General features: G+C 34.5%; 1 protein-coding gene and 1 long non-coding RNA gene across 2 annotated transcripts; one reads left to right on the forward strand and one right to left on the reverse strand.

The window, feature by feature from the left end:
• Positions 1-2,909: 2,909 nt before the first annotated feature.
• On the reverse strand, positions 2,910-7,728 carry LOC142179454 (uncharacterized). The gene is made up of 2 exons (XR_012707623.1): positions 7,277-7,728; positions 2,910-3,137 (listed from the first exon to the last, which is right to left on the reverse strand). It is a non-coding gene; the product is annotated as an uncharacterized LOC142179454 (long non-coding RNA).
• An 888-nt stretch (positions 7,729-8,616) lies between these two features.
• On the forward strand, positions 8,617-12,004 carry LOC107793254 (geraniol 8-hydroxylase). The gene is made up of 3 exons (XM_016615576.2): positions 8,617-9,408; positions 9,601-10,064; positions 11,257-12,004. Exons 1-3 carry the CDS (start codon positions 8,997-8,999, stop codon positions 11,860-11,862), a joined length of 1,482 nt encoding a protein of 493 aa, XP_016471062.1. The 5' UTR covers positions 8,617-8,996; the 3' UTR covers positions 11,863-12,004.
• Positions 12,005-12,410: the final 406 nt, after the last annotated feature.

Here is a 12,410-nt window from a genome sequence, read left to right on the forward strand (position 1 = left end):
CTTAAATACGGATTCCGGGAAGACGCGCTAGACAACGCTTAATATGCTTCCTTAAACCAATTGTTCCATTCCTCTTTGGATTAACATTATAGACTTGACCACAATGCTTTGCACACTTAATAGACTTGACCACAATGCTTGCACTCTATAAGGTAAAGAAAAGATTAGGATTTCTCTTCAAAACACCAAGGAAGGAAGGATCTTTATTCTTTCCATTTTCGCTAGCAACTTTCTTTAAAGTATTTGAAACACTATTTTAGAACACACACACTCTCTGTTTTCGGCACACTAATAAGAACTGGCATACTCAATGTCAATGAAGTTGCCAAGTATACCTTGCACTGATCAATAAGTTAGATTTTGTACTTCTTTTGCCACATATAGAAAAATACATTAATTTCAGAAAGAAAAATGAATAACAAAATAAGGGATCCTCTTCACCTCTAACTCATCTGCTAAAGCAAGACAACAACAAAAAAAAACCAAGTAGAAACATACCTTCGAAAGACGAAAATTGAAATTATCATAAGTTCGCAACAGTAGCGTCTTCGTTTGCCCGGAATTTTTGAGGAGTGAGGACTGAGGACTGAGGAATCGAATCAAGCTCGGAAATCGCCTAATGCCCTAATCGCCTACTCAGTCAATTGTGTTTGTATGTCTGTATCTGACTTTCAGAGTTTCAGTACCTAATGAATTAGCTAGCCCTAATCTTTTTAGAGTGGGATGGGCCGATGGGGGCATGGGGCAATGGGTTGGGGCGCTGGGAAAGGGCGATGGGCTGGGCTAAGGTTAGGCAGTGGAGTAGTGGACTGGGGCAATCCAAAATAAGAAAATGAATTTTAAAAAATCGGTATTTCGATATACCGGAATTTCACATTTCTAATACCGAGGACCGTACCGAAATATCGAAATTGTAATACCGAATTAGACCGAAATATCGAAAAAAACGAAATCGAAATAACAATTTAATTCGGTTTGGTTCGGAATTCGATTTTTCGGATTTTATGCCCACCCCTAGAGCTCACCACTTGACCCACCCACTCTCGTCCCATTTATGTATTTGGTTTAGTTAAATAGGGTTGATAAAGCACCCACAGTAGCTAGCACAATTAATAAAGGAGGACATCTATCTTCGTTTCCTTTTTGGGGTACATGAGCACAAATAAGACAGCTGTACTCTGAACTTTCTCTATATACTCTGGTTGACTCTCACCTTTTTTACTATGTAAGCCTAAAGATTTACTATAGCATATAGGTTCATTATTCATGTAAATATGTCGTGATGTTAAACGTGTATTTGCTCTCAGGGGCGTATGTAGTATTAATTTGATGAGTTTAACTGAACTCATTGTTGCACCTCCTTTTTCCGCCCCCGCGAGGTACAAGGGAGTTTTCTCTGATTGAAGGACAGTCGAAATAGGATTTGTTTATTTATTTTAGAGTCGCCACCAGGGAATTTTAAGGCATCCCAAGTCACCGGTTTTAATCCCTGAATCGAGGAGAATATGACTCTGTTTGTTATTCTGCGAACCAGAAATCCTGAGTAAGGAATTCTGTTAATCCGGAAGAAGGTGTTAGGCATTTCCGAATTCCGTGGTTTTACCACGGTCGCTCAACTGTTTTTATTCTTGGCTTAATTATCTTGATTTTACTAAATACATTTTTATTGCAAGATTTTGTTACCGCTTTTATTTAGATTGTTTACAATTATATAAACGAATCACGCGTACGTATACTCGTATTATATACCTTTTATAATCATAGAGAATCGTGTCACGCATACGTGTACATAAAAAGGTTGATAATATTTTTTTATATTTTTATTATAAAAAATCATACGTTAGAAATTAGAAATAAATTAAGAACATCGTCGCCCTTGTATGATTAAACAGTGAACTGCACATCTCGGGTTATATGAAATTATTTTAACATCCTCGGAGAAATCCCTTTTATTAAATATTCGCTCGAAGTTGCGCGAACGCATAATCCGAATTGCTTTTAGAAATATAATCAGGTTACGCGAACGTATCCCTAATCACAAATATATTCTTGATGGTAGTATAAATTTATTTACAAATTGTTTATTACATCCATATTATTTTTATTGTGAAAATCATGAGAAATCCCCATTTGAGATGCCCTTAAATTCTTTGAAAAGAATTCACAATTTATTAGACGTGGATCGCAAATTATATTTTTCGCGTATGAATTATATTCCTCCAAGCTATTCAAATTTAAAGAAAAGAATAAACATATGATTAACACTATTTTTTAGTAAATACAACATATGTATACTCAAAATGTGAATAGCGTATGAAACTAAAAATAAATCAATTCTTGAAAGGAAGTGATATTTTCGAACAATTCTCATTATTCTATTTGCAACGAATGTTATTTTTTATATTCTTAAACTTATTACACATTATAAATCTAATCTCTTTCTACATTGCTTGTTCCTAATCTGATAGGCCTAGTTTATTTTTGATTAATTGCTATTGATTGAATTCGAGATATACTTAATCAAACCAATTTTTATTCTCAACCTATACGAGTTATTTGGCAAACATTAATATAAAAAAAAATCGGTGACTTAATAAGATAATATCACATATAACATGAATATACCCCTACACCATTCACCATATGCCGATATCGTGAATATAACAAATTTTATCGATGCATCTTTCGGCTATTGATTGTGAACATGACCATTATTATGCTAAATATGAACAAGATACAATCAATACTATCTTAGCCTTAAAAATCAGATGTTTAATAACATAGACTAGTAATGCAGTTGTCTTGACATTTCCACACTAGTCTATACTAGCAATATTAAGAGATGCAATTAATGACCAACTTTCTGCCATGTTCCCTATTTTGATGATTCAAATATAACTTATACTAAATGAAAATTCAAAATAAATAACTTTATTACAACATTTATACGAACTTCAAAAAGGGAATAATTAGCTAATAGTTATCATATCAAGCATATTGTTATATTAAATAACATGAAACAAAACTGAAATTTAGAATAATGAACTTAGACGAATGGAAAACAGAATTATAATTCCCAAACTTCATTTATTTGTCATGTTGAAGCTTTTCACAACATGAGTTTAAAAGATATGTACCTGGAAATGAAGGTAGAAGGAGTAAATTTCAGCAGTAATAGCAGCAACAAAATCAGCAGAATACCAGTATTTCCACAAATTTGAATAACAAAAACAGGACCCGAGGAACCCAGATACACAGGAGCAAAGCTTCTTAAAGAATTTCAGATTTTAAAACCAAGCAGTATCAACAAACAGACCCGGACAGATTCCAGAAAAACAAGGTTTCAGATTTTCCTTTTCCTTTTCTATTCTCTATTTTAGCTTCTGTGTGTTTTTCCTCTCTTAATTTCTGTCCAGATTTCTCTCTGTCTCTCTCTGTGTATATGTATTTCTATATCTGTGTGTATTAAAATCTGTTCCTCTCTTTTAAAATCAGATTTTTTTTTCTCTCTTTTTAAAATCTGATCTCTCTCTTAAAATCTCAGTTCTTTTTCTTTTCTTCAAAATCTGAGTCCCTCTTCTTTTTTTTCCTTAAAATTTGTCTCTATATTTATACAGGTCTGCCCCTTTCTTTTTAAGTGCTGCTTGGACCCCTTCTTCTTTTTAAAAAATCAGAAAATCCCATTAAAACTGCTTTTACTACTTTAAATCCCATTAAGTGATCTTTTCCTGATTTTCAGCATTTCCATTACCCTTTGTTTCCCATTATCCAATTAATTAATAGCCACTAACATTCCATTATAACACATTAGCACTAACACACTGTTTTTACTGTTTCATTCCCAGAAATGCCCCTGAAATCCTACTGTTATTACTGTCTTTAAACTAAAATCAGAATCTGATACAAAACAGATTTTAAAATCTGTTCAAACTTGATTATCCTTCTGAATTAAACAGCTATAACCAATCCTATCAACTTCCTAACATAGTTGTATCTAATCAATCCTTGTAAACTTGAATTCAAACTCAATATCCCAATAACATTATACTGAATTCAGCATAACAATTCAAACTGAATTTCAACATTGGACTAAAATCAAACAAACACAGGAGCATCGTCAATATACTGACAGTGCCCTGAAACTTAATGTTCAGAAAACAACATATACACAGCATTTATTTTGACAAACTCATTGAAACAAGGATGATTTAATTGACGAGTATTAATTAAACTGATTATCTACAACAATTGCCAACAAACAACCGGTAAACAGATTATTTCAAATCAACATTTTCAGAAACAGGATCCTATAATATAACTACTCGACGAACTTAATCGAGTCGATTACTCACATTGTAAATAATCACAACCAACAGAAACAATTCACATTTTGATCAAGTAGACGGGTAGGAGACAGAATCACAGAATTAATCTAAACAAATATGAAAAATTACACAGACAACTAAAATAGGCAACAACATATGTAGGAAACAAAAGAAAATAGGAAAAATACCTCTGAATCTTTAATTTTACACGGACTCAAACTCAACTTGGATTCGGACCTTTTTGAGGCTGAACAGACTTTATTCGAAGTATTCTCAATTGAGAATACCTCGATTAAAGTCTCTTAGACCTCAATCCTTCACTCGAATTGGAAAAATTCCAAGATTGGAAAATTTTTAGGGTTTCAGATTCTTGGATCTTAAATTCGAACACTTCTGGGCAGATTCGAAGGGAACCAAAGATGACACAAGGGTGAGGGAGGCCTAGGGGTCATTTGGTGTTAGTTTGGAATGAATCTGAGTGAGTTCATGTTTGGTTCGAACCTTCAAAAGAAGATTCGAAGAACTCTGAGGTGATTCGAGCCAAACCAACACCAGATCCATAGCTAGGGTAGTTAGGGGAAGCTACGGTGTTAATTTGGGGACCATCGGAGGTGGTTGAGTTTGGATCTGAGTTTGGCTCGAATCTTCAAATGAAGATTCGAGAACCTTCAGGAGGATTCGAGTCAAGTGGCTAACAGATTCGGATAGAGGAAGGTCAGGGGGTTCAGGGGTGTTAAGGTGGTGACAGGCGGTGTTGTTGCCGCCGGGTTTCAGGCGGTGGGGAATGAGGGCGGCTAGGGTTAGGGGCATCGTCTGAAGACGATGATGAACAGAAGAGGAAGGGGAGTGTTTAGTTAGGGGGCCGGGGTAAGGATTTGGGTTTATATAGGGGTGGGGTGGATTGATAATGATCGTTAGATCAAGCAGAATGGATGGCTAGGATCTATTCACTTAACCAAACGATGTCGTTTGGTTTAAGTTGGGGGGACGGGTTGAACCGGGTACTGGATCGGGTAAGGATCACGGGTTAGGTTTGTAAGATCTCAGCGGTTGGATGGATTTGATCCAACGGCCCTTGATGATACGACCAAACGTTGTCGTTTGGTTCGTTTGAATTGGACCGGACATGGGAGTGTTGGGATTGGGCTGTGGAGGGTTGAATTTTTTTGTTTGGGCCTGGATTTCAGTCCAGGCCCGATTTTTAATATTCAGAACCCATTTTCAATTTCCTAATTTAAATTCCCAATTTTAATTATAAAACAATTTTAAACTTACAAAAATATTAATTACTTTTTAACAACTATTAACACATAGACAAAACATTAATCACACAGTGGAACATTTAAAATAGAACAAATGCATATTTTTTGTGATTTTATTTTTAAATCAATTATTAAATGCATAATTAAATCCTAGATATGCATGAAACATGTATTTTTATTTTTATTTTGTTTAATTATAACAAAGCAAACATTTACGGACATAATACAAATAATTAATAAACGCCACACAAATTCTAAAAATTGCTCACTAAGCAAAAAATTGTTTTATATATATTTTTTGAATTATTTTGGAGTAATTTTCGTGAGGCAAAAATCACGTGCTCACACTCATAACTTTTGATGCGGAACATAAATTTATATATAAAGTTGTCACACCTTTCTACCACCCGAGGGTAATATAAGAGAGTTTTTCTAATTAAAGTGACATTATTCGAAATTAGATTATTTGTTCAAATTCAGAGTCGCCACTTGGGATAATTTATGGTGTCCCAAGTCACCGGTTAAAAATCCCGAATCGAGGAAGTTTGACTCTATTTTACAGTTTGCGAAACCAAAAAAATCGGATAAGGAATTATGTTAACTCGGGAGAACGTGTTAGGCATTCCCGAGTTCCGTGGTTTTAGCACGGTCGCTCAACTATTAATAATTAGCCTAATTATCTGAGTTAATACATGTTTTAAACAATTTGTGCATTTTTAATTTTATAACTGCTTTTATTTATTTAAAACCGTTTTTAGGATTTATGAAATTATTTCTGGAACAAGTTACGATTATCGTACACTTGCCATTTTGGAACACCCTGCAAACTACGCTACATGAAATGCATCCGCGATTCGCGACATGTATATTTTATTATTGTTCAAAGTTGTTATGATCGGGTCACATGAAATGCATACCCGATTTTGGGGATTAGGTATCACGACCATGCCACATGAATTGTACCCATAGTCGTGATGATTTATTTAATTAATCGTGCCTAAAACAAGCTACGATGTTCATGTATGATTATTCCGATATCTATTAATTTACCAGAAACAAAATAACTTATCAATTACGTTGGGCCTTAACAAGATCAAATTATTTCACCCAATTTTAATTTTCAAAAGATAAAAGAAAACGTTCACCCCATGGCCTAAACAATTCAATAGCCAAACTTATTGGTTGAAAGGGTAGGCCAGCTTCTACTTAAACCCAAATGAACTTAAAAACTTCATTCTCCAACGATATTGTATGTCCCATTGACAAATTTAAATGAGCTCATAGATATCAATTGACCGACATGGATTAATTTCTAAATTCAACATATTTCAAATTGTTTTATCTCAAATTCAACAAACAAAACATACCCTTCCTACTACATACAACCACACATTCATAAAAACAAAAATATACACCTACCACATAACAATTCATAAACGGTTTCACTGGGGATTATGCCATAAGCACACCAAATAAGAGCTTATAAATCAGTAGTTAATTAGTAATATTCCTAACAAGACAAGTGAGCTAAATGGTCAAGAGCTAATCTCCATTAAACAAATAAAGACAAAACTCTAATTTAGAGGTATAGAGTAAACAGAGAACCTCTCCGAACATTATTCATACATAAACAAAAGCATGATCTGAAAATCAAAAGATAAAATAAAATGGATAGAGATAGAATGGGACCTTTAACTTTCAATATATTGATGAACCTCCAATAGAATGACCCCAAGCATCTACAATTTGTTTTGTTAGTACTAAACAGGACCGATGCATCACCCAAAACTTGACCGCGATCAGGAACCCGGAATCGAAACTTGACAGACGGAACCTTACCAAAATCGAATAATCAACAAAATTTATGACCTTAAAACTGATCCTTGGATCAGTTGAAACAGCCTTTCATTGAATCTCCCAGAATTCTAATTCAACATATTAATGGGTTCAAGAAAGAAAGAGAAATTATGAAATTCGATAATTGATTAAAGAAAGAAGAAAAATTAAGAAGCTGGTTGATGGGTATTGAATCACAAGAAAATTACTCTACCCAATAAAGCAAATATAAAGAGGGAAAACCAAAGGGAACAAAACAGTGGGTCTATGGAGATCGAAGGGAGGAAAATAGTGGGGTCTCTTTTTTCAAAATGCAAATGAAGAAGCTAAGATAAAAAAAAACGAAAATCTGTGTTGGGGTGGCTAAGGGGAGTTCATTGTAGTGCTTCTGTTGAGGTATTTCGACTTGGGTCAAGAAATTTTCTGCCATCTTTTAAGCTGCTGCTCTCATTTTCTATTTTTGGAATTGGTCCTCCGCCGTTCTAGCTTAGAGTGTAGATCCTACGTCTAGGGATTAAAAACTTAGGAGTTTCTATAATTGGGTTTTTATAAGGAGGTGGGAAGGATGATGGTCATTGGATTAGAAGGAAATAGATAACTAACATTAAATCTTGTACTTAAGTGAGCTAATGGATTGAAAAGAATGGGCTAAGGATAATTGGATGGAACCATGTTTTTTGGGTTTGAATATGGTAGAGAGACTAAAACAATGTAATATACTTATAAAATATAAAAATCACATCTTAATTAATAAAATAAACTACTACAATAAAACTAAATATAAAAATTGAAACTTTTTTTTTGTATTTTCTTTTTATTTTTAAATATTAAAACAATAAAATTAAACTAATAAAGTGGTAGTAAAAAATGGATTAAAAAATCTATAATAACTCAAGTAAATATTTAACATACTACAACTAACTTAAAAATTGTACGGGTCAAAAAGTACGTGCTTACAAAAATTTATTAAAATTGCAACAAGTAATAGATATGAACTCATAACTTTAAGAATATAATGGGTTCAATACTTAAAATCTTAAAGGTTGAACTCATAAAGTTTAAATCCTGGATCCGACTCGGTTTGCTCTAGGTTATTTTTTATTATCTCTTGGTTGCTTCTCAATTTTGACTAACAGGTGTCTCACATATGGATTGGTTTTTAATACTGTCACAGTAGTATGCTCCTCTGCTTTAAGCAACTGAGATATTATTATATACTAGTAGTAATTGTTTTGAAACTACAATACATTTCTTATGCAATTTGCGTTGAGCCCACATATATTTTTTGTGAACATTGATTAAGCTGAACCTCTCATCGCACTTGTATACTGCCAAGCTAAAGAAAGCTAGACTCCAAATGAAAAACATAGCTGCAATGCACAAAATTTGGTGGCATGTCGACTTGTGCAAATAATTTAATTCACACCAATTTTTTAACCTTTCTTCTTGAATTGATGAAGATTAAAAAATTGAAAATCTTGCCCACTCCTATGACTTCATTGCCCATAAAACCTCACTCGCCTCCATTATAAAGCAAGATTAAGCATCCCAAAATTACAAGAAGAAAAGAAAAATGGAGTACGTGACCATTTTGCTAGGATTGTTGTTCATATGGATTTTGGTGTATGGAGTGATGTCACTTGAGAGAAGCAAAAACAAGAAGAGACTTGCACCAGGTCCATTCCCTTTGCCTATTATTGGAAATCTTCACTTGCTTGGTGACAAACCCCACATATCACTAGCTAAACTCTCAAAAATTTATGGTCCAATTATGAATCTCAAATTAGGCCAAGTAAACACAGTGGTTATATCCTCGTCAGTATTGGCCAGAGAAGTCATGCAAAAGCGAGATTTGGTCTTTGCCAATAGGTCTGTCGCAGACGCACTACGTGCCCGAAATCACTCTGATTCCTCTGTTGTTTTTCTACCTGTCAACACTCGCTGGAGAACACTTCGCAAGATTATGAACTCTAACATCTTCTCAGGTAAATAGACGATTGCATTTTGACCCCTTCGACTACCCTTTTTCATTCATTTTGATGCAATAGCTTGTTTGGCATTTCGAGTTTAACACATTAGATCAAATCAATAAACGAGTTATAACTCAATCTATTTGAACTTTTACAAATTGAGTGACTGACTAGAAACTGGATTGATTTTGTGACTTGTGTTCTCAGGTAGTAAGCTTGATGCTAATCAGCATCTCAGAAATAAAAAGATCCAGGAGCTAGTTGATCATTTTCACAAGAGTGCCAAAAATGGTGGAACAGTGGATATTGGCAGAGCAGCTTTTAGAACTTCCCTGAATTTGCTGTCAAACACCATTTTCTCTAAAGATTTGAGTGACCCATTTTCTGATTCTGCTAAGGAGTTTAAGGACTTGGTGTGGGGCATTATGGTCGAGGCTGGTAAACCCAATTTGGTGGACTATTTTCCCTTTCTTGTGAAAATTGATCCACAAGGTATAAGGCGGCGCATGACCGATCATTTTACTAAGGTTCTTGACCTTATGAGTGGTTTGATTGATGAGCGGCTAAAGGAAAGGAAACTGAGAAACCATGCAAATGTTGATGTTTTAGATGCCCTTCTCAACATTAGCCCAGAAGAGCTTGACAGGAATCACATCGAGCATTTGTGTCTGGTTAGTTTATTACGTACTCTGATTTTCCTCAATCCATAATTATCTGTTCATTTCTTTTACTATTTAATTGTTCTTCTCCGTGCAAAGTATAGTCGGCAGTGGCGTAGCCGCCCTAGGCCGTGCGTGGTCAAGCGCACACTCTTAGCTTATTTTACACGATTATATTTTGAACACCTTTAAAATAGTGGAGTGAGGCAGTCTAGCGATTCAAGGTATTTAAAGTGACATTTTGTTTACGGGTTCAAAGTTCTGCCTATTTTATTTGCCAAAACTAAACCCATGTGTGGGCAATTTAATTTGTTTTAGATCTAATAAAATAACTCATAAAACTTAAAATTTGTGTAGAAATAAACAACTAATCATAAAAGTAATTTTTTAACTAAAAGTTATTTCTTAAGTAAATTTTATAATTTAAAAGTCAAGTTCTACAAAAATTTCTTCAACAAAAGCTCTCTGCAAACTACAAAGTCTCTCGACTCTCTCTTTCAATTGATAAGCTTACTCTTATTAGTAAAATTTCTAAAGTTGTTTTTGTTATTTTAAGTTTGATTTATAAAATTATAGTTCTATCAAAAGTTTTTTTTTTATCGTTTAGCTATATCTTGCCTAGTTTGATCTAAAATAATTCGTACACCATTCATTCATTGACAAAAAAAAATTATTAAGCACTCTTGACGAAATTCCTGGCTATGTCATTGATAGTCGGGTGTAAATATGTGAAGTTGTGATGGAATAACTGTCAGCAATAAAATTATCTTATTATTACTATGTTGCTTGGATCCTTTAATAATGTTGTCATATCTGTATTGAATCCTCCAAAAATATATAACTTTTGAACCTCTTACACGCACACGTTTTGACATTTTGGAAGAATCCGGAGAACAAAGAACTATGATGATCTTAGTGGTGACAAATATTTAGTGTAACACTATGTAGCTTTTCCTTAGATGTATGTTCCGTAAGTAGGTTCGTTAAGGTCATATGCAATAATGCCACGCATTATCAACACTTATTGGTCCCTTTTTTTGCTGTGTCAGCGTTTCAGTATGTCCAATTGACAACAGTATGTGATGGAACGTTTTACCAGCTAGATTTTTTTTATTTTTTATTTTTTGATGAAGTAAGTGGTGACGTTTTACCAGCTAGATTATGGCAATTATGTCATGGGATCTTACAATAGAAAGTTTTACAGGACTTGTTTGTAGCAGGGACCGATACAACATCAAATACGTTGGAGTGGGCAGTGGCGGAACTACTTAAGAATCCACATACTTTAGAGAAAGCCCAAGAAGAACTTGCACATGTGATTGGCAGAGGCAAACTAGTAGATGAAACTGATATTGCACAGCTACCTTACTTGCGATGCATGGTGAAAGAAACATTACGAATACACCCGGCGCTTCCTTTCTTAATCCCGCGCAAAGTGGAGGAAGATGTTGAGCTTTGTGGCTATATTGTCCCAAAAGACTCGCAAGTTCTAGTGAATGTGTGGGCAATTGGGCGCGACTCTGGCCTATGGGAAAATCCGTTGGACTTTAAGCCAGAGAGGTTTTGGGAGTCGGAAATAGATGTTCGAGGCCGGGATTTTGAGCTCATACCATTTGGTGCTGGTCGGAGAATTTGCCCTGGATTGCCTTTGGCTATCAGGATGGTTCCAGTAGCACTAGGTTCATTGCTAAATACGTTTAACTGGAAGCTCCAAGGTGGAATTGCACCTAAAGATTTGGACATGGAGGAAAAATTTGGTATTACCTTGGGAAAAGCCCAACCTCTGCTAGCTACTCCAATCCCACTCTAGCTATAGTGATATACTTAGGGGTCGTTTGGTACACGGATTAAATTAGCTCGGAATTATAATCCCGGGACTAATTTATCCCACTTGTGAGGTAGGATAATGTAATCCCGAGTTTGATTGGATAATATGGGATATCCTTTATTAAGACTGTGATTAATTAAATTTATACCATGTTTCGTTGACGGCACCATCAACCAAACATGGTATAAATTTATTTAAGAAGAATTTACCCAAATAGCCCACCTAACCACTTAAACTAAAATTAGTCGGTTGAGGTATAATATATGCATAATTTATGTATCATATGTGTATAAATATGTATAATCAATGTATAACCTATGTATATGGCTAGAAAATGTAAACAATAAATATCGCCGACTATTTGTGTAAAAAAATCCCAAAATTTAATCTCACGCATTATCTCACCTTATCTCGCATATCAAACGACCCTTTAAGATTTTAACTTAGTAGATTAAGAGTACCACAATATCTATCATTTCTTTGTGAATGTTAAAAATATATTGATGAATCGGGCTAAAAGCGTTATGGAT

This window comes from Nicotiana tabacum, chromosome 3 (assembly GCF_000715075.1).
Source record: "Nicotiana tabacum cultivar K326 chromosome 3, ASM71507v2, whole genome shotgun sequence".
Taxonomy (NCBI): domain Eukaryota; kingdom Viridiplantae; phylum Streptophyta; class Magnoliopsida; order Solanales; family Solanaceae; genus Nicotiana; species Nicotiana tabacum.

Excerpts from the sequence above, each read along its gene's own strand:
- LOC107793254 (XM_016615576.2), top strand. The coding sequence starts at position 8,997 with ATGGAGTACGTGACCATTTTGCTAGGATTGTTGTTCATATGGATTTTG. Across the intron at positions 9,409-9,600 it reads GAACTCTAACATCTTCTCAG|GTAGTAAGCTTGATGCTAAT; the intron begins GTAAATAGACGA and ends TTGTGTTCTCAG. Across the intron at positions 10,065-11,256 it reads ACATCGAGCATTTGTGTCTG|GACTTGTTTGTAGCAGGGAC; the intron begins GTTAGTTTATTA and ends AAAGTTTTACAG.